A 22,635-nucleotide genomic window follows, 5' to 3' on the forward strand; every position below is an offset into this window, starting at 1 on the left:
GGTCCCCGCGGCCCTCCCGCCACAGTCCCAGCCTCACAGCAGGTCCCTGCGGCCCTCCCGCCACAGTCCCAGCCTCATAGCAGGTCCCCGCGGCCCTCCCGCCACAGTCCCAGCCTCACAGGAGGCCCCCATGGCCCTCTCTCCGCAGTCCCAGCCTCACAGGAGGCCCCGCGGCCCTCCATCCACAACCCCAGCCTCACTGGGCCCCTGGGCCCCTCCATCCACAACCCCAGCCTCACAGGGCCCGCGGCCCTCCCTCCACAACCGCAGGGAAGCACCTGTTCCTACTGTGGTTCTGTGCCCACCTGGCCACTTCCATGCTCTGGGGGCCCTCTCTCCAGTGCTCCTGCCCATGCCCCCAGCTCCTCCATGTGTCTGTCTCTGTCCTAGTTAGGTCCTTGTCCAGCTCCCAGTTTCCTCCTTTCCCTGTTCACAGACCACCCTGCGGCGCCACCGTGGGGCAGAGAGGGGCACCAAAGAGTCCTGTCTGGCGCTCTCACCCGCGCCAGCTCTTGGTTCTTCTCCTCCAGCTGTCCCTCCAGCTGTCGGAGGTGCTCCTCAGTGCTGCCACGTCGCTCTTCAGCCTGGAGGTAGGATGGGTCAGTGCGGCTTGTACATCATCCTTCCTCCTGCTCACACCTTGCATCCCATGCTCCCAGGTGCCACAGGAGTCTTTGGGAGTTAGGGCCTCAGGGAAAAGTGAAGCCAAGCTCTCCACTTACCATAGCGGAGCATTTTGTCCCCACCACTGCCATTCTTCCCATGTACCCCAACCCCTGCCGGATTCCCCCACCCACACCTCCTCCTTCCTGCTCAGGGCTAACCTTGCACTATCTCAGAGCTGGCAGCTCAAGAGACTGTAAATTCTCATGCTTCCACAAAGAATGCCACTTGAAAGTATGAGCTACCATAAATCTCTGTGCCTCTAGATAGGAGCACGGACTCCAGCCAGAGTTCAAATCCTGGCTCCCTCCTGTCCCAACTGTATGACGTTGGGCAAGTTACTGAAACTCTTTGAGCCTTTGTCTCCTCCATTGTGATAAGAGTATCTATGCCTTTTGCAAGGACCAAAGGTCATAATCCATGGTAAACACTTAGGACTCAATAAGTACCCAACAAATGCTAGCCACGGTGATTACTTTTGCTGTTAAACCAGCCCTGGTAGAGTGGTCTTCCCCTCTGTTCACACATCGTCAAAGATGGGGACCTCACTGTTTCTTTTGACAAGGTATTAAATATTATTACACATCTTTTAGTCAGGAAATCCCTTCTAAAAGTCCTTCTACAATGAATTCCTGAACACATTAATCACTTCAGTCCAGCCCTTCTGGTCAGTTTTGGGAGTGATGAAACCTGACTGCTCAGCATCGCACACACAATATCTTCTGCTAGACTTTAAACTCTGTTCTTCATTCCTAGGGGATGATTCTTGAAAGCCTTAGAGATCACCAAGTTCAACCCCATCATTATAGAGATGATGACTTCATCAAGAGATAATGTCAGAGACACCCAATTAGGGAGGGAGTGACTTTTCCCAGGTCACAGAGCCAGTCAGTGGCAGAAGTAAATCTGGCCCTGCGTGTACGAGGCACAGCCAGGCTGGAGGCGCCATCTGCAGAGCTCCCAAGCTGCCACACTGGCACAGTGGCCAGCCTCTCACCTCTAGAGGTCTAGGGTCTGATGCTTACTAAATACTGGTTTCCTTCTCTTCACTGCTTGAGGGGTAGCTATGGTGATCCCACATGGGGCACCCCTGAAAGTCTCTCCTACTGTAAACACTCCTACATTCTTCTGATTAAACCACCACATGTCCACGCATTTATACAGCTCTTCCAGACCTAGGATGTTTTTAGCCATATACCTCCATAAAGTTAACTATCCTTTGGGTAAAATTATATTCCCTTTCATTTGTCCAAAAGTTGTGACCTTCAAACAGCCAGAGGTGGTCCCAAGATCTAGAATGCTTCAATCTGACAAAAGATGAAATGCTTAGTCTAAACTCCCAGCCCCTTCAGAGATGTATAAATGCTGATCATATCTCCTCTCAAATTTCACTTTTCCAGAAATCAAAGTCCTATTTTTTCTACTTCAGATTCCCCCCAGAAGAAGTATTACTATTAATCATAATGGTATAAATAATAATAAAAATACTTTGCATTGACACAGTTTCTTCTACTTCTTAAAGTACTCTTATATTCCCTCATGGGGCTCACATCCCTGTGGAGTGATAAGGGCAGGGGTTACTCTTCCATCTGACAGAGACAAGAAGGTGTGCTTCCTGGAGCCATGCAGTGAGCAGCAGCTTCCTGGCCCCAGCCCATCACACCTCCCACTCTCTCCGCCCACTGCCTGGCTCCAGGAGAGCTCAAGCAGTAGCGGTCAGAGGCAGCTTCCCAGGCCCACAGTCCACTTGCCTTGGTGAGGGCCGCAACTCTTTGGGCCAGCTCAGCCTCCACTTCTGGCAGTGTCTCGGCCTTACGCATCGTCTGCTGAAGTTTCTGCTCAGCTACCTCCAGTAGCTCCTGCAGATATTGGGCTTTCTCCTCACACTAGCAGGGTGAGGGGTGGGAAGGAGAGTCAACAGGGAGCACTGAAGCGTCCCCCACCCCCTGCTTCAGGACAGAGCAGGTGACAGGCCAGGGGTCATCTTCATTCCTGGTTACCCAAAGACACCTACTTCTCTCTCCCAAAGTGGCCTGCTGTACTTCAGAGGTTCTTGGGCCACCAAGGGGAGGGTCAAGCATGATCTTCAGGACCTCCAGGGTCAAGTACAATGCCCCCGCACACCAAATGCAGGAGTTACCTGGCGATGCAAGGATTCCTTATTGGCCAGCTCGTTCTCCAGTTTGTCGTTAAGGTCATGGATTGATGTAGCCTCACGCTGAACAGCCAGGTAGCGCTTCTCCAGGGTGGTGATCCGCTCCTCCATGTCCTCCTTCTGGGCTAGAGCCTGAGCAGGAGAGGAGAGGGTGCCGGGGAAGGCCATCAGCTTCTTCCCACCCCCACCCTGTCTGTGCCTCCACACCAGAATGGCTGTGTCTCCTCCACACTCCCCTACCAGTTTCTGACCCTGACCCATCCCTTCCACCACACAGGACCCCCCAAGCAATCAGTCTCACACTCCTCAGCCCTCGCTTGGCCCTCCCTCAATATCCAGGACATCCAACAGCTGCCTTCCTAAGTGCCCAAGGCCCGCACCCAGAAAGACAGCGTCAGGCCCAGGCCCCTTGCTCACTTCCCGGAGGTCCCGCTGGTGTTTGCTGCTCAGTTCCTCCGACTTGATGAGGTCCCGGCGGGCTGTTCCCAGGTTCTCCTCTAGTTCAGCCACAGTTGCTGTCAGGGTGACCAGTCGCTCCCGGGCCTGGCTCAACTCAAAGTTCTGCTTCTCCAGAAGCTCCTGCAGCTCTTCAACCTGGCCCGCGTCCTCCTCCAGAGACAGGGAGCTCTCAGTCAGCCGTCAGGCACCCCCTCCCTGCCCTGTCCCGGGGAGGGGGGCGGAGGGACAGCACATCCAGAGCAGGCCCCAGCTCTGCCCCAGCTCTAGAGCACACGTCCAGGAACACCCTTCATCCTCTGAGCTCCAGGACCTCACGCCAAACAACAATCAAACACCCTCACTCTCCTGTGTCTCTCTTGAAAAGCAATCATTTCTAGTTTTACCTGCTATTTCAGTCTCTTGTAACCTAGAGAGGGCCATGACTAGGGGAACAGAGGCTCAGAAAGAGAAGTGATCTCTTAGATGGCTCCTAACAATTCAGTTACATGCGTATAAGTGTACATACTGGGCACTAAAAGAAAAACCTGCACATTTCTTTGGAGATGGGGTAAGGGGAAGAAGGAGAGAGAGATGATAATCTTGGAGAAAGCTCCAAGTTTAATTCAAGCAGTCGCTCTACTGCATGAAGGCAGGGCAGGGCCCACACCTCCTGTCTGGGGTAAGACGTGCCCTCTCTGTGCAGCTCCCCGTGACCCACCTTCCACAGGCCTTTTGGTCCCAGCTCCACAGTCCCATCTTCAGCCACTCCATCCCGAACCCCTGACCCCTGCTGTAGGGAAGACACCTGTGGGGAGTCAGAGAGAAGAGAACCTTCTAGACCTTCCAAATCCCCCACCTCCCAGAGAGAGATGCCTCCTGTTAGCTAACAATCTCCAGCTAAGACAGGAGGGAAAAGTCTGATGAGGACCGGAGTCGGGAACAGGTGTAACCCAGCCATGCTTCCAGATGAAAAGAGGGAAAATAGCTTACCTGCTGGTGGGCATACACCAGCTGTTCCTCCAAAGTGGTCACTCTCTCGAGGGCCGCCCGGAGCCGCTCTCGCACCTGCCCAAGGTAAGGGGAGATGGAGAAAGAAACAGAGACCCTCTGGACTTGAGCTGGAGAAGCTTGGGCTTGGTCTATCATCGCTGAGCATGAGGCAAAGAGAAAGACCTACCAAAAGGCAAATTTCTGAGAGGGCACCTAATAGAAGGACCTGGAAATTGGACTGACGGTAGGAGTAAGCCAGTTAGGAAGCTAGACGGCAGTTTTCCCTAAACAGAGGATACAGAAATCTCAGAGAAGGGATGCATGGAGGTTCCAGGGAAGAGACTGGGGGTGGACCGGACTGTATTGTATTGTACCCATGGTTGCACTGGGGGTGGATGCAGGCTGTCGGCTAGCCTAGGTACCTTCTCATCCAGGGCCTTGTGGTGCTCAAACAGTGACTTGAGAGCCTTCAGCACCTCCACCTCACTGGAAACCCCTGATGGTGACTGAGCCTGACGCTTCACCACAGTCATCCTCAGTGACCGCTCATGGCGGGACACCAGGCACTCCAGATGTTCCAGAAGCAACTGGCAGAGAGAAGGCAAGGGTGCAAGGAAGGACTGTGAGCCTACGGCCCAGAGGCTATAAGCATGGTCCACACAAACACCCAGCAAACCCGAGTCCTGCCGTGTGTACCACTGTTGGAATGCTGAAATACTCCCATGTGGGTAGATGGGCGCTGCCCCAACTTCAGACCTGCCCAAGCCTCTCTCTCAAGACCCTGACTTTCCCATGATCCCCTAACTAGAGGTGACAAGCCTAGGACTCATGGTTGAACACAGACTATCATCCCAGAAGACAAGGCAAGAGGAGGTGAGGATGGGGCTGGGTGTGCTGGCCATGCCTGCTCCCTTGGCCATACGCCCCCACGCCCAAAGCACAAACACACACCAGGTCATCCCACTCACCCTCGTGTTATTCCGCTCTGCTTTCAGCTCTGATATCTCTTCCTCTCTCTCTAGAAGCTGCTCCCGACACATACTCAGCTCCCGGGTTAAGGTGGTAAATTCCTGGAAATCCCCAAGGCCCCTCAGTGCTTGAGGATCCACCACTTACACAGTACCCTGCAGGCCCAAGTCAGTGAGTGGTGGGATCCTGGCACTTGTCCCTTACTTCCACCAACTGTCCCCAGAAAAATCCCTACCCATCCACATGCGCTTAGTCGTTCAGTCGTGTTTGACTCTGCGATCCCATGGACTGTAGCCCGCCAGGCTCCTCTGTCCGTGGGGATTCTCCAGGCAAGAAAACTGGAGAGGGTTGCCATGCCCTCCTCCAGGGGCTCTTCCCAACCCAGGGATCAAAACCAGGTCTCCCACATGGCAGGTGGATTCTTTCCTGCCTGAACCACCAAGGAAGCCCAAGAATACTAGAGTGGGCAGCCTATCCCTTCTCCAGGGGAATCTTCCTGACCCAGGAATCAAACTGGGGTCTCCTGCATTGCTGGTGAATTTTTTACCAGCTGAGCCACAGGGAAGCCCTATCCATCCATACTATTAGCATATGTTTCTCCAGAGGGGAGAAGCATTCCAAGTATATGCAAGGGAATACAGTTGGATATGACAGTGAGAAAGTCACCAGGTGTGCTCTGTGGTTCCTTCCTCCTCCAGCCACCAATATTACCTGATTATGCCCCCTCTCCCGTTTTGTATTTCTGTTTCTCCAACAATCCAGTGACATTTCCCTGCAGAAGTGGGTGGAGGGGAGTTTCACTTCTGGTTTGCTGTTAGTAAGGTCCAAACAGAGACTGATGGATATTAAAGAAGGAAGATAAGAGGGCTTTGAAGTGAGTGTTCTGGAGAGCTCTCTTCTACTCCCTCCCCAGAGTTTTGCAAGTTACAGGAAGCAAAAGAAATGAGATGACTGAAGGGCCCACCCTATGTAGAAACAAGAGTGTACAGATCTGCTGAATCAGCTATGCGGCTTCAGCTTTGGCTTCTAGGATCCCAGCTCACTCCATCCTGGGGCCTGATGCCAGGGCATTTGCCCTGGCTTTGCTGAATGCCCATGTATAAAGTATCCCTTTGAGGGGTCTTTTCCCACAATGATAGGCCCACACACTCTGAGAGACATTTTCAGCCCACTCTCCTCCATGAGACCAAGCACAGAGGGTGAGAGGCTGGCCCCACAGACCCAGGCCTATCATATCTATTTATAGTTAGACATCAACTAATTCCAGAAAGGTGTTTAGTTAAGGGGTCCAAACTCTGTGGATGCTCAGGGTCTGGGAGTGACTGAATAGCGGCTGCAGTCCCATCCCAACCTGCAGTCTGTCTCACACAGCACAGAATCACTACTGAAGGAAGAATTTCAAAGCAATCACCGCTTATCACTCCATATCAGGCCAAGGGGACAAGAGACACAGGGAAGAGACAAGGGACACAGAGAGATGCCAGAGCCTAAGAAGCCTCGGATGCGGACCTGCTCATGATTCCTGCCTTTCTCTCAAAACCACGGGCAACAGCAGGCAAGCGGCTCCCATCCCAGAGGCCAGGCCTGGCCTCATGTAGCTTCACCACCCAGCTCACACACGTGTGCATGCACACATGCTCCCCCACACACACCTGAACCCTTGACGGCATGCCCCCAGCCCCTCACTTGGCACTACCAGCTCTCCCACCCTGTCCAGGCTCCGCCACTGCCCAGTCTGCCCACAGCAGTGTGCCTCCTTCTTCCCTCCCCAGCTCTCACCATCTGACACACTGTCGCCAGGGTAATCTCCCAAAGCAGTGTTGTCCTCACCATTAAACACAAACTTCTTATCCTGGTTCCAGCTTCTCTCTCACAGTTCCTTTCCAAACACCCTAAGACCTAGTTAACCTGAGTAACCTGCTGTTCTCAATCACTAGTAAAGTCCATACCTTTGCTCAGGGGGCTCCCTCTCCCTCTCTCCCAATCCTTTGTCAACACCTGATTTTTCAAAGTCCATTGCAAAGGACACACTTCCTTGGGATCTTCCTAGTGGAAGGCTTTTTCCTTCCACTGAAAACTGGAACAAAATACTGGGAGTGCTGACCACCATGTGCCAGCTCCTGTGTTGGTCACTGGAGACACAGTAACAAGAAAGACATAATCCCTGCCTTTGTGAAGCTCCCAGGATCAATTCTCAGCTCTGCCCATTTGTGATCTTGGGCAAAATGCCGAACCTCTTTGAACGTCTAATCCGAAAGATACAGTTGTCCCTCAAGGGCTGCCGTGAGGATCAATGATCTGGCCCCTATTTTAACCACTGATATGATTTTAACAGTCCTCTGGAGCCCCTCTTCTGTTCCTCCACACTCTTCCTGTCATTTGGGTTCTTGTCTGTTTCCTTTTTAGTGTATGAGCTCCCTAGAGGCAGGTGGTTCCTTCATCCCAGGGCTTGTTCAGGGCTCCAAACACAGTGGGCGTGGGATGGGCCCATCTCTCACCCCAGTTCCTCACCAGGGCTCCATATTCCCATCTAGAAAGCATCATAAAGTGCCCTTCAGACACTTCGAAAGCCTGGGCAGGAACCTCGCCTGCTATGGCCCTTCTCCCCACGTGCGAGGGGCAGAGGAGCACTCCAGCTCTTCAGGGCTGCCTCCTCCACCCCGGCAGCTCCCCTACCGGTAGGGCGGTCAGAAGCAATTCACCAGTCTTCTCAAGGTTGAGTTTCATCCTTTGTATAATAAAGGTGATGGTGATAATAGCACCAAATTCACGGCTGTGAGAATTCTGTGACGGAAACCCCACGCAAAGTGCTCAGCATACAGAAGACGCCATAAAGGGTGACTATAATCGCTACTAGTTCTGCTGACGGAGGAGAGTAAGAGAGGTGTCACAATTCTGTCTATAATTGTCCACGGGATGCCTCTTGTTTCTCTCATCCAGGCAATGAGAGGTGAACTAGATTGTCTCTAAAGTTTCTGCCATCTTCGCTCTCTATGATTCCCACCTACCACTTCCAAGAACAGACCCTGGTGAAGAGCAGCCAAGGGAAAGTGTCCTGCCCAGTACCGGCTGCCACCTGCTGGCTGCCTGGGCTCACTGCAGCTGGCCACTAAGGCGGAGCTTTCCTGTGAAGCCAGTTTCAGCCTGAGGCACTTGGGAGAAACAGGGAAAGGTTTTATGAAACAAGGCGAAGGAGAGGAAATGCTCCATGAGTTCCATCTGTTGAGATGCTCACAGATGCAGAGAGCTGAGGGCTCAGAAGGTGTGGCTCTGCTGGGCTGGGTGAAGGGAAGGGGAGGAGAGAGATGCTGACCGGTAGGCCTTACCTGGGGGAGGGCAGAGTTAAGGTGGCGCTGGAGCTGGTCTCGCTCATGCAGGGCATCCTGGAGCTGGCTCTGTGTCGCCAGCAAAGTCTCCTGACTCTCCCGAAGGGACTCTAGCAACTTCTCCCGCTCATCCAGCATGTTCACCATCAGCTGCTCAAAGTTGGCGTCAGCATCGGCTCCATGGGGAGGCCCCAGGGGGTCTCCCTCCTTGATTGTGGGCATCACTTCACACATGGTGGGGGTGGGCAGGGGACAGGGGAGTGGCTCACAGGGTTGGAAGCTCTGGGGGTCTCACTGAAAAGGTCTCACAGTGGGCAGTACCAGGTGAATGAAGAGGTGGGCAGGGGCTTCTCCATGGCATCAGTTGCTCTCAGTCTGAAAGGGGCCTGGTGCCCAGAGTGCCCCTGTGAAATGGAGTGAGAGGGCCTGGTTTACGCTCTCTGGGCTGGGGCTGGGTACCCTGTGTCCCCAGACAAGGAGGAAGCAGCCGAGTGTGGCCATGACAGGCGGAGCAAGTAGGGCTCAGAGAGGACCCTTCTCTTAGACTGAGCACTGCAGCCTGGCAGAGTCCCAGCGGGGTCCACTGACAACCATCGTTTCTGGAGGGCCGTGGTCTGTTGGAGAAGAGACTGCTGTGAGAAGCTGAGCAGAGAAGGGCAGAGGAGGAAGCGTAGAGGAGGAAGCGTGGGTGAGGGCAGAGAATGCAGGAACCTGGGCCAGAATGTGGGGGAGTCGGGGAGGAGCTGGGCAGACCCCTCCCCTGGGTTTTCTTACTCAGACGGTGCCTTCCTTAGTTCTCCCAGGAAATGCACGTGTCTGCTGCTGCAGCTTTCTCCACCCCCAGCTGTCAGAAGGGCAGCCACGGTGGAGTGGCTCCCCCACCCACATGGCTTGCTGGCCAAATATAGCAATGATTCAGTAAGCGGCAAGGGAGCAGCAGAAAGCGGCCAGAGTCCTCCCAAGCGGGGCTGTGCAAGTGGGAGGAGGAGAAACAGGGTCCCTACCCCACCATAGGTTTCTCCTCCACATTCAGGCCAGGGTGAGCACAGAAGGGGTTAAACAGTTCTTAGTGGATATGAGTCCCACACAGAATAGACTACTGGGGTCATAGGAAATAGGGGCAGAGTAGCTCTTACCCTGACCCCTGGTACAACATGGCTACCTGGCAAGGCCCAGGCTGGACACTGGGGCAGGCAGAGAACCCTGATCTGCTCCATGCCTGTCATTCAGGGAAGAGTCTGGATCAAGTCATCCCCTCCTCCTGAACCCTGGCAGACAGCAGGCTACCACTCTGAACTCACAAACTGCCACCTATGGGCTGAAGCAGGGACTGAACGAAGTGAAGGATCGGTGACGGGGAGTGGGGAGGGTTATTCTCCTAGGGCAGGGCTTCCAAGGGGGGCCTCTGCTCATGTCTGAGAATCTTTTCCCTCCATGTCATTGCCCAATGCTAGCACTGTCAGAAGCCACCAGCTAGGGTGGTTAACACGTGCACAGCCTGGCAGTAACACCTTGAGTTTGGCACAGGGATGTCCAGCGGTCAGAGCAAAGGAAAGGGGACTGAGGAAGGTGGCCAACAGCTGGGGATTTCCACCTGCCATCAGCTTCTGGTCTCCCTGCTCACTGCTGGAAGGATACCACCTAATCAGTTTTCAGAGGAAGCTGTCTTCAAAGCTCCTGTTCTAGGAGAGATGGGATGTGAGACAGCCAGCACAGTGATAAGGACTCAGAGAAACCCCATAAATGGTGCTTTCCTTCCTTCCCTACCCCTTCTACATCTGGGAAACTCAGAGACAGCTTCATGTCTACCCCTCTGGTGGCAGACTGGGAGAGTCAGGGAGAGGACAGGCAGCATCTGGACCCAGTGTGAAGCAAAAAGTCAGACACAAGAAATCAGACAGCCTGTGGCAGGGCTGAACCTAGCAGGAGAACCAAAAAAGGGCCAAGCCTCTTCTACCTGAATTCACCCTTACCGCCACCACAACCCCCCCCCCCCGCCCCCTGGAATGGGGGACAGAAAAAGTGATGCAGGGGAGAAACATGGGCCCAGATGAGATAAAAGTCAGAGCACTAACTAGAGAACTCCCAAGTCCACAGCCACGGCCATTCCCAGAGGACCCAACAGTTCAGGCAGCATGTGGGTGTGCCCATATATGCACACACATGCCCACATATGTATGTACACTGGCAGACACAGGATTTGGAGCCTTAGGACATACACATGTTCCCAGACACAGAAAATGGATACAAAATCTGACCCAGGGAGCCCTTCTCCAAACTGGATAGCCACTGTAAAAGGCGGGATCCCACGAGGTGAAAAGTAGCACCCTGGTCTGCACCCTATGTTACCCCAATATCCCTGCTCCACAGCGTAGCTGGGAGCAGACAGGAGGAGCCGCTGCCCCAGTCCTTCCAGAGCAGTGGTCTCACGAATGCTAATAACAGCAATTCCTCGGACTCACTCACTCTCCTCACCTGAAACGCTCCACTCTGTGAGATTTAAAGGCCACTGGATTCCCTGGTGGCTCAGAGGGTAAAGCATCTGCCTATAATGCGGGAGACCTGGGTTCAATCTCTGGGTCGGGAAGATCCCCTGGAGAAGGAAATGGCAACCCACTCCAGTGGGAAAATCCTTCTTTTGACTGAGAAGCCTGGTGGGCTAGAGTCCATGGGGTCGCTAAGAGTCGGAAACTATTGAGCGTCTAATGGTTAGTGGCCCCACCATACCTCTCTAAGCTCATCAACGGCCAAGCCCAATCCCTTCCCACTCTCCTGCCCCTACCTAAAGAAGAAGTGTGAAGCCAAAGAAAAGGCCAGTCTGGGGAAGGGGCCCCTGTGGCAAAGGCTGTGCTTTGGAAAAGAGCACAGTATGCTCAGGAGCACAGGGACTGAGTCCAGCAGAGCTCAGGCAGCCCGCAGCATAATGCACAGGAAGGAACCCAGAGCGAGGACTCGAGCCCTGAGCTGCAGTTCTGCTACAGATTAGCTGAGTGATCCTGGGCTTGTCTTGACTTACTGAGACCTCTGCTGTAAGACAGAACCCACGACCCTTATTCAGTCCACCTCAGGGGGATGAGATCATAGATAAAGAGCCTGGGAAAGCAGAAAGCATTCCATGATTGTAGGGGCATTTGAATTATGTTAGTAGTGGGCACTCGATGGACGCGACTCTGAGTGAACTGTGGGAGTTGGTGATGGACAGGGAGGCCTGGCGTGCTGCGATTCATGGGGTCGCAAAGAGTCGGACACGACTGAGCGACTGAACTGAACTGAGTAGTGGGCAAAGGTGGGCCTGTAGGTGGAGTTTCCTTCTAGGAAAGGGGTTGAGAAGTTCTCAGGAAGGGAACATAGGATCTCAGGCTGCCCACAGTGACATGCTGGACATTTGGTCTGATTTGGCCTACCGAAATCCTCCCAGTCATCCTGGCAACTGACTTTGGTACCATCATCGCTTCCCCAGGCTCCTTCCAAACCAAGAGCCAGGTAGCCACTCCACTCCCCCTAGTGAAATGGCAAACCACAGAGCAGGCTGAAGATGCGCCCAGAGGTGCATGGCAGGCGGATGCCTCTGAGATGACTGTCCAGGACTGCCTACGGCTGCCCCCACAAACTGCACTAGTGTGGTGAGCAGACGGGGGCTCAAGAACAGCCCTATCAGGACACCTGGCTCTTTCTGGTTCCATGGCCATCTTTAAATAGTGCAGTTATCATCTCAACCTAGCAGAAGCCTCAACTCCTGCACAATTTCTAAGTAACACTCACAGGTCAAAAGCTAGCAACCCCTAAAGCAGACATATGTGAGGAGCTGTGGCGGTGAGGAGTGTGGGCAGGCTGTGACACAACAGAGGAGTGCCCCCAACCGAGCTGATGTGTGTGTGTGAAGAGGGAGGGTCAGATGAAAACCAGGCCTCTGCGCTTAAGAATACAGGAGAGGCAGACTCTGAAACCTCTTTGGCTCCCTAAAAATCACCCCCATCTTTTCCCAAAAAACAGGAGGGATGGGCGCTTGGATGTGATGCTCTGGTTGACCACACACACATACACAGGCTGGCTTCCCACTGCCCTACCAGATGGCAGGCCCCACCATGGTAAGACAGCTCAGCAAGGGCAAAGCTACTGGCTTCCATAGAGGCCCAAGGGCCAGAGCAAAGCTTCCAGGAGCTGTGCCCAAGTGTAAGTGGGCCAAGAGCCAGGCAAAGAGGGAGCTTCAAGGTGAGAGCTCCTTCAGGGTAAAGAGGTAAAAAAGGAAGGTCAGATACCATGCAATTGGAGGAAGGGTGAAGACCTGAGGAAATGGGGGAGAATCATCTAGAAAAACAGTAACAATTATGAAAGCAGCTATGATTTATTCAGAATTTACCAGGTGCCAGACATTGTGGCATCAGTTGACACACAGTAACTTTAATTCTCCAGTTCCTTGCAAGGAAGACACAATTCTCATTTCACAGATTTGAGAATTGAGACTAGTCATGCAATCAAGTCTATGTGGCTAGTAATAAGAAGAGCTAGGATTCAATTCCAGTCTGTCTGACTCCAAAGAGGAGTAGAGGATGGAGGAGAGGGGAGTGAACATGACTCCTTCAGGCATCCTGTTTCTTCCAAGAAGCCAAGGCCCTTGGGCCCCAGCCCCTTTCGCCCTTATCCAGGAGACGGCAGCCTAAGGGTTCGCTTGCCTCAGCCCTCCTATACCAACCCTCCTCTAGCCCGAGCGAAGGCCTCTGCACAGCGGGCACCATGGTCGTGAGGCAGCCACGTCCCCACTGGAAGTGACCTGTCTACAGAGCCTCATCCACCACCTAAGCAAACCTCTCCCCCTACCCCCTGGCTGGCTCTATACTGAGCTGTTTAAGGAGACGGCCTGAGTTTCCCGCACCACTCCATATTCCCTATTCCCAAAAGCAGACATTCTTCCGAGCCCTCAGCCTCCTCCCTCTGGGGCTTTCAGACACCATCCTGGAACTGGATGGTGGAGCGCAGTGGAACTGGATGGTGGAACTGGAGCTGAACTGGAGCTGGAACGCAGTCCAGCTCCCCACCTCTCTTTTCCTCTCATGCAGAAGTCCATCCTCTCCCCTTGTTCCTCTTCCGATCCAGCTCAAAACCCCAAGAAGACTTGCCCCTCCTCAGCCCCCTCTCCAAAGCCCCCCCAAGCCCCCTTTCCCTGCTACTCTGTCTCTGCTCACTGTCAAGCTCCCAGAGCCCACCTATTGCTCACAAGCTTCTAGCACCTCATCCAGCCTGCCTTAGTCTCCTTTCCATATTAGTCTAAGGAACTTCTGATCACCCTTAAGCTCATCTTAAGCACCACTTCTCCCATGGAACCTTTCTGATTCCCTCCACACATAAGATTGGCCCTTCTACTGACCCAGAACAGTTTTGTTCTCTGTTTGTGGCACATCAACTCAGCTGAAGACTCTAGAGTGAGAACCATAACCTAATTATCTTTGGACTCTCCAACACTTACTGTGGGCCTGACATACACAGAGCTGAGTGGATACATGTGACATAGTCATTCTAGGAAGTCCATTCCTGACCCACTTTAAAGAAGGGAAGTTCAAAGTAGAAAAAACTTATCTTGCCCTCTAAAAAATTAAAACTTCTTTACAGCAAGATGGGGGCCACTCCTGCCTTAAAAGGCAGACTCTGGAGGAGGTTGATGAACTGGCTCCTCCAATGACCACTCACGTGACTCTGGAAAGATACCTAATCCCTCTGAGCCTTGGTTCTCCATCTGTGAAATGGGGATGATAGTAATATTCACTTCAGATAGCAGATGTGAGAATTACTAGAATTCAATCACATACACAAAGTACTGACGTCAGTGTCCATCAAACACTCAGTAAGTATTAATTCTTAGCATTTCAGGCTCCTGAAGCATCTCAAGGCTGAGTCCACTCCAAATACAATAAGAAAACTAAAAACCTGCATTAGCTAGAGGAAGCGTTCCCAGACGAAAAAACTTGTGGAAAAGCTTTATTGATACTTTCTCACTGCTGGTCACAAATCCCTTCAAAAGCATCCAGTTCTCTGGGTCTCTAAAGGGCCAGCAATGAGACTTCCTCTCTCTGAGCTTCAGGTTCCAAAATCTGGGAAATAAAAGTCATAACATGTAACACAATCTAGTGATCTCACAAGTTGTCATGAGGGTCTAAGGAGTTAAGAGACATGAAACTGTTCTGAGAAGTATAAAATGCTGCTCAAGCACAGGTTAGCACTGACTGCCAGCTTAAGACACTCAACTTCTGAATGCTGGCATAGTCAGCTGACACAGGAAGAGGCTGCTCCATCTGACAGGTTCCCCGGGGCCCATAGCTGTGAAGCCCATCTCTCCAGCTGCTCCACAGGAGTGAGTTATAAGCCACCTCTTACTAAGACATGGCCTATCATTCGGGTAAGCAAAGAACTTTCTGTCCAAATCAGGACAGTGAATGCAGGCACTGTTAACAACCGCACCAGGACACAGACATAAAATGCCACTGCCCCAGGCATGTCGAACCACATGGTCACTCTCACTGTCACCACCCAGGGGGGACTAACGGCAGAGGCGGGGGCAGAAAGGAGGCCTGCGGGTCTCTGTACATCTCCAAAACAACCCACTTCTAAAGTAACCACAGTTACAGCCGTCACAGCTATGCGTTTAAATTAAGCCAGGAGTTTGCGAACTGGGCTTTTTCATACAGTACCTTCGGGGCAACCTGGCATGAAAAAAAAAAAAAAAAAGAGGAAAGAGGTAAGACAAATGCAAAGGGCTCTGAACTATCTTTTCTTTCTTTAATCTCATCAACTCCAAATCTGTGAATTTTACTGGATTTCTGATTAAGGTTTCGTTTGTATCAAAGGGTTCCAAGTCTAACAAGAGGTTAGAAGATCTCTGGTAAGTATTGTCTACAGAGACCTCTGCTAAAATAAACACACATTCTCTCAGAGAGGCAGCACATCAGTGCAACAGAACAAGGACCTGGGAAGCCTACACAGGACACACTGGGGGGCCACATGCTAAAGGTCTAATGGTGGCGCTTTAGTTGCTCAATCATGTCTGACTCTGCGACCCCATGGACAATAGCCCGCCATACTCCTCCATCCATGGGACTTCCCATGCAAGAATACTAGAGTGGGTTGCCATTTTCTTCTCCAGCGGATCTTCCTGACCCGGGGACTGAACTGGATCTCCTGCATTGCAATTGGATTCTTTACCGACTGAGTCACCAGAGAAGCCCCAGATGTCTAATAGAGATCATTTATTTACAAAAGTTAAGATAGGCTGCACCACCGAACATAGTGCCTGGCTTTGGCTGAATTTACATCGTAAGTACAGTAACCCTAACCATCTTCTGCTACTCAGAGCCACTGATGAACACATATATGTCCTCAGTCAGCAAAGAAGTAGGGAGCTGCCACAGAGCAGAAAACAACTGTCCAGGGGTAAAAGGGAACATCAGAAGGGAGTACTGTCAGGTGCTGGGGTGTGAAAGATCCAGAGCACACAGGACTGCCCAGAGAAATGTAGGCACAATAAAAAGTGTGCACTGCAAGTGGTCACACAGGTGTGTGGGGGATGGGGGTATGTGCATACACAAAATAGAATAGGGGGGGCATGTATATTCACACAACAGAGTAAGGGTACAGTCATGAGAATTTGTGGTGTCAATGTGTAATCTTGAAAGAGATATGTGCTTGTGTGTATGTGTGTGTATAAGAGTATGGTCAAGAGTCCATGTGCACGAGAGAACATTAGTGGGCATGTAAAATGGTGAGACTGTGTGGATGTGTGTGATCATGAGTATATGTCAGGGCTCATGACTGGTCATGAAAATACATGTGTGTGCAATCCTGAGAGTGCATCTGGAGTCATGAGAGAATGCATGTTCATAAGAGCATATGGCTGCCATGAGTTTTGCATGTGTGCATGATCGTGAAAGCATGTTGCTGATCACGAGAGAGTATAAGCATATATGTGGTCTTGAACTTCTGTGAGAATGTATGAGAGGGAAAGGAGGGAAGGATGAGAATATAATGAAGGAATAAAAATCGTACTTGTTCATGTGCTCTGCTGCAAACAAGGACCAAAATTTTAGGGTACTCCACAACTGGCCTAGTGTGAGTTCAAGTCAAGGAACTAGGCTCAGCCCATCTTTCTGCTTACTACCAACTATCAGAGCTTCACTGCCTAGCCTCCCAAGCCCACAGCATCAGATGGCAGCAGTCACCTACTAAGTCTTCCAGAATGCTTACTCCTGAAGGAAGAGCACAGGCCAAACTCCTTGCCTGACCTTCCTCTTAGTAGCTATCCTTGAAGCCAAACATAGGAAAATCTTCCACAGAGTGGTGAGCAAGGCACTGGAGTGGCGAATGGCTGAGAGGAGATACCCCATGTCTGAGGTAAGAGAAATCCTGGTAAGACAGTAGGCACTGAGAGAGGGCATCAGAGGGCAGACAGACTGAAACCACAACCACAGACAACTAGCCAATCTAATCACATGGACCACAGCCTTGTCTAACTCACTGAAACTAAGCCATGCCGTGTAGGGCCACCCAAGATGGACAGGTCATGGTGGAGAGTTCTGACAAAATGTGGTCCGCTGGAGAACGGAATGGCAAACCACTTCAGGATTCTTGCTTTAAGAACTCCATGAACAGTATGAAAAGGCAAAAAATACAACACTGAAAGATGAACTCCTCAGGTTGGTTAGTGCCCAATGTGCTACTGGAGATCAGTGGAGAAATAACTCCAGAAAGAATGAAGAGACGAAGCCAAAGCAAAAACAACACCCAGTTGTGGATGTGACTGGGGATAGAAGCAAGCTCCTACGTTGCTGTAAAGAGCAACACTGCATAGGAACCTGGAATGTTAGGTCCATGAATCAAGGCAAATTGGAAGTGGTCAAACAGGAGATGGCAAGAGTGCATGTCAACATTTTAGGAATCAGAGAACTAAAAGGGACTGGAATGGGTGAAATTAACTCAGATGACCATTATTTCTACTACTGTGGGCAAGACTCCCTTAGAAGAAATGGAGTAGCCCTCATAGTCAACAAAAGAGTTCGAAATGCAGTACTTGGATGCAATCTCAAAAATGTCAGAATGATCTCTGTTCATTTCCAAGGCAAACCATTCAATATCATGGTAATCCAAGTCTATGCCCTGACCAGTAATGCTGAAAGAGCTGAAGTTGAACGGTTCTATGAAGACCTACAATACCTTTTAGAACTAACACACTGAAAATATGTCCTTTTCATTATAGGGGACTGGAATGAAAAAGTAGGAAGTCAAGAAACACCTGGAGTAACAGGCATATTTGGACTTGGAGTATAGAAAGAAGCAGGGCAAAGGCTAATAGAGTTTTGCCAAGAGAACGCACTGGTCATAGCAAACACCCTCTTCTAACAACACAAGAGAAGACTACACATGGACATCACCAGATGGCCAACGCTGAAATCAGATTGATTATATTCTTTGAAGCCAAAGATGAAGTCAGCAAAAACAAGACCGGAAGCTGACTGTGGCTCAGATCATGAATTCCTTATTGCCAAATTCAGACTTAATTGAAGAAAGTAGGGAAAACCACTAGACCATTCAGGTATGACCCAAATATGACCTAAATCAAATCCCTTACAATTATACAGTGGAAATGAGAAACAGATTTCAGGGACTAGATCTGATAGAGTGCCTGATGAACTATGGACAGAAGTTCATGACACTGTACAGGAGACAGGGATCAAGACCATCCCCAAGAAGAAGAAATGCAAAAAAGCAAAATGGCTGTCTGAGGAGACCTTACAAATAGCTGAGAAAAGAAGAGAAGTGAAAAGCAAAGGAGAAAAGGAAAGATACCCATTTGAATGCAGAGTTCCAAAGAATAGCAAGGAGAGACAAGAAAGCCTTCTTCAGTGATCAGTGGAAAGAAACAGGAAAACAATAGAATGGGAAAGACTAGAGATCTCTTCAAGAAAATTAGAGATACCAAGGGAACATTTCATGCAAAGATGGGCTCAATAAAGGACAGAAATGGTATGGACCTAACAGAAGCAGAAGATATTAAGAAGAGGTGGCAAAAATACACAGAAGAACTGTACAAAAAAGATCTTCATGACCCAGATAATCATGATGGTGTGATCACTCAGCTAGAGACAGACATCCTGGAATATGAAGTAGAGTGGGCCTTAGGAAGCATCACTACGAACAAAGCTAGTGGAGGTAATGGAATTCCTATTGAGCTATTTCAAATCCTGAAAGATGATGCTGTGAAAGTGCTGCACTCACTATGTCAGCAAATTTGGAAAACTCAGCAGTGGCCACAGGACTGGAAAAGGTCAGTTTTCATTCCAATCCCAAAGAAAGGCAATGCCAAAGAATGCTCAAACTACCGCACAATTGCACTCATCTCACACACTAGTAAAGTAATGCTCAAAATTCTCCAAGCCAGGCTTCAGCGATACATGAACCATGAACTTCCAGATGTTCAAGCTGGTTTTAGAAAAGGCAGAGGAACCAGAGATCAAATTGCCAACATTCACCGGATCATCAAGAAAGCAAGAGAGTTCCAGAAAAAACATCTATTTCTGCTTTATTGACTATGCCAAAACCTTTGACTGTGTGGATCACAATAAACTGTGGAAAATTCTTAAAGAGATGGGAATACCAGGCCACCTGACCTGCCTCTTGAGAAATGTGTATGCAGCAACAGTCAGAACTGGACATAGAACAACAGACTGGTTCCAAATAGGAAATGGAGTATGTCAAGGCTGTATATTGTCACCCTGCTTATTTAATTTATATGCAGAGTACATCATGAGAAATGCTGGGCTGGAAGAAGCACAAGCTGGAATCAAGATTGCTGGGAGACATACCAATAACCTCAGATATGCAGATGACACCACCCTTACGGCAGAAAGTGAAGAACTAAAGAGCCTCTTGATGAAGGTGAAAGAAGACAGTATAAAAGTTGGCTTAAAGCTCAACATTCAAAACTAAGATCATGGCATCTGGTCCCATCACTCCATATCAAATAAATGTGGAAACAGTGAGAGACTTTATTTTCTTGGGCTCCAAAATCACTGCAGATAGTGACTTCAGCCATGAAGCTAAAAGACGCTTACTCCTTGGAAGGAAAGTTATGACCAACTTAAGACAGCATATTAAAAAGCAGAGACACTACTTTGTCAACAAAGGTCCATCTACTCAAGGCTATGGTTTTTCCAGTAGTCATGTATGGATGTGAGAAGAAAGCTGAGCACCAAAGAATTGATGATTTTGAACTGTGGTGTTGGACAAGACTCTTGAGAGTTCCTTGGACTGCAAGGAGATCCAACCAGTCCATCCTAAAGGAGATCAGTCCTGAGTGTTCATTGGAAGGACTGATGTTGAAGCTGAAACTCTGATACCTTGGCCACCTGATGCAAAGAGCTGACTCATTGGAAAAGACCCTGATGCTGATTGAAGGCAGGAGGAGGAGGGGATGACAGAGGATGAGATGGTTGGATGGCATCCCTGACTCAGTGGATATGAGTTTGGGTAACTCCGGTATTTGGTGACGGGGAAAGCCTGGTGTGCTGCGGTCCATGGGGTCGCAAAGAGTCGGACATGACTGAGTGACTGAACTGAACTGAAGACTCTCTATCATCCAGTGCCTATGCCTACCTCCACTCCTGTCCCTACCTGGAATTGTAGGTTCTTATTTGAAAGGTTCTCTGAGGCCATGCAGGCCAATCTCCCATGCTGGAAGTGAGTTCCTCCCAAAATACCCTGACAGGTCAGTCTTTCTTTGATTATCTTTCAGGAATAAAGAGCTCGCTACTAAATGAGGAAGCCCTCATTGTCCTAAGGAAGCTTTTTCTTAAACTGAATGGAAACCTATCTCTCCTTTAAAATGACAGTTGTCTATCAAAGGACAGTGGCTATGAAGTCACATCAGACATGCATTTATGCGAATAAGTTTATCAGAATAAATAAAACTACACTGGCTGGGCAAAGTGAGCAATTGTTGTTGTGTAGCTGTTAAGTCATGTCATACTTTTTGCAACCCCATGGACTGTAGCCTTCCAGGCTCCTCTGTCCATGGGATTTCACAGACAAGAATACCGAGCCCCAGGGAAGCCCAAGTGAGCAACAGAGGTCTCTTTGCAAACCAGCTATTTTCATCAGAGACTTAGCAACAAAATCATACTTGTAACTAAGTATTCTTTTAAATCACTGTATACATTATACATTTTTATAATTACTATATAATGTATACTGTATCTGTACATTAGTATTATTATTTAGAGATATAAACCTAAACCACCTACCATGCTTTATGGGAAATTTAGGAATTTTCCCTCTACTGATTATAGAATCTAATTCCTCCACTAATGTAACATCACTGTATTGGGTGCCCAGAGGATCTTCTGCTCCTGGTTAAAAATATCTAGTTGCAAGGCTTCACTGAACCCAGGGGATCTGCAGACAGACCTCTTTAATTCAAGTCAATGATTACTATGAGTAGATTTCCTATTCTGCAGTAGATTACTTTTTGTTGTGGATACAAAAGGCAAGTAAGATACAATCTAAACCCTTAAGAAATTCACAGCCTACTTGGAAGAAAGGAAGACATATGGAGTAGCATGTAATCAACTATTCAGTCTCTGGCACATCCTGGGCTTCAGCGCTGAGCACTACCTGCAGTGACCACTGAGTTCACCAGTGACGGTTTCTCCCCCAACTCTGGGAAGGAGGCAACCCCAGCCAAGGCCTCTGGACCCCTGACTGACATGCAAGATGCTTCTCTGGACTAGAACTGACTTCACTTGGGGGAACAGAAGGTGCTTGAGGCAGGTGGGGCTGCAGCTCCCAACACTCTCTGAAAGCAGAGCCACGAGCTAGGCAGCCATCATGCTTCTTGTGTGAGTGGTGAGCCAGCAGCCCAGATCCTCAGGCTCTGCCAGCCCTGGAGTTTCATATGAACCTGGCTTAGAGCTCCTTCCCTCAGTGCTATTTCCCCATGACATTCTCAGTTTCCACAGGCCCCTCCCAGTTCAGCAAATTCCTCTAGAAGGACCCCCTCTCAGAGTCTGCCCAGCATCAGCACCCCTCTGAGTACTCTTTACTCTGGTGGCCATTTCAAGTGCCACACTTCTGGGAGCCAGCACCACATGCCCCCCAGAGCTAATTATACTTGGTGAGCTAGCAGCCAGAGGGGGACATATGGTGACTTCAAGTGGCTGCAATATATATTTGTCCCTCCCTCTGACCCCACTCCCTCTCCTCTATTTCTCCCAATTCCCTACCCAGAACCTAAACTCTGAGGCAGCTGCCTGCTCCCTACCAACTCCTCCTCTCCAGCACACACACATACACGCCACACATAACTCCATACCACTTGGAAACCACACCTTGTTTCTATATCAACTTATCCAAGGGCATATAGCCACAGAGTACAGTATCCCTGGCACAGAAAGACTTCAGTTCCCTCTCCCATATCCTAAAGTCCCATTGGTCTCCACCTCCCTGGCCCTGCTGAGTTTTCACCATGCTTCACTGCCCCCAAAGCTGACTACTCTCCCTCTCCCCTAGCTCTCACCCTGCTGTCCTCAGTGGCTCTGAAAGGACCCACAAGCAATCCCTGACAACTATTTCCAGCTCTAAGATTTCAGCAATCAACCTAGAGAGGAGACCCAGCATCCTGGCTGCCTGGCCTTCCCTGCCTATCCAATCCCTCCTTACCATCCAGCTGCAAGACCTTCCTTATACATGCCACAGTTCTGGCATCATGACAAGCTCAGCAGCACATGCCCTGATACCACTGGCTGAGATTTCCTTTTCGCTTCCCCACCCCCATCCCACACCCATTCTTCTATCTTTCAGAGATGGTGTCTCTCATTGTGGAGGGTGTCTAGTACATTCTTGGCCTTCAATAACCATTGTGCCATTCATTGTCTCATTATCTCCCGGTACCTCTTAATCCAGGCAGCCTCCTCACATCTCAGGGCAAAGTCCTAGAAAACAGCCAAAAGAAATCATTCAAACACTTCCTTTTTAAGGTAGCTTTCCTTGGGACTGCCTGGCTAATTATTAGTGGCAGAGGGTGGATAGGTTGGAATCCAAGTAAGACAGTTATTT

General features: G+C 50.1%; 1 protein-coding gene across 5 annotated transcripts in view; it reads right to left on the reverse strand.

Moving 5' to 3' along the window:
* PPFIA4 (PTPRF interacting protein alpha 4) overlaps positions 1-11,113 on the reverse strand; it is a 39,482-nt gene extending 28,369 nt beyond the window's left edge. For 2 of the 5 annotated variants that reach the window (XM_040263004.1, XM_040263002.1), the window contains exons 1-9: positions 8,542-11,112; positions 5,215-5,316; positions 4,669-4,833; positions 4,247-4,321; positions 3,975-4,061; positions 3,236-3,427; positions 2,804-2,950; positions 2,415-2,549; positions 501-584 (exon numbers count right to left, since the gene is read on the reverse strand). In XM_040263004.1, coding sequence (XP_040118938.1) covers positions 501-584; positions 2,415-2,549; positions 2,804-2,950; positions 3,236-3,427; positions 3,975-4,061; positions 4,247-4,321; positions 4,669-4,833; positions 5,215-5,316; positions 8,542-8,775 — 1,221 coding nt within the window. In that variant the 5' untranslated portion in view covers positions 8,776-11,112. Of the gene's footprint in view, positions 1-500; positions 585-2,414; positions 2,550-2,803; positions 2,951-3,235; positions 3,428-3,974; positions 4,062-4,246; positions 4,322-4,668; positions 4,834-5,214; positions 5,317-8,541 lie in introns of all 5 variants that reach the window. The other 3 variants (XM_040263001.1, XM_040263000.1, XR_005724916.1) reach the window with 2 other exon arrangements.
* Between the last annotated feature and the right edge of the window lie 11,522 nt (positions 11,114-22,635).

The sequence above is a fragment of the Oryx dammah genome, unplaced genomic scaffold, assembly GCF_014754425.2.
Source record: "Oryx dammah isolate SB20612 unplaced genomic scaffold, SCBI_Odam_1.1 HiC_scaffold_21, whole genome shotgun sequence".
NCBI classification, from domain to species: Eukaryota; Metazoa; Chordata; class Mammalia; order Artiodactyla; family Bovidae; genus Oryx; species Oryx dammah.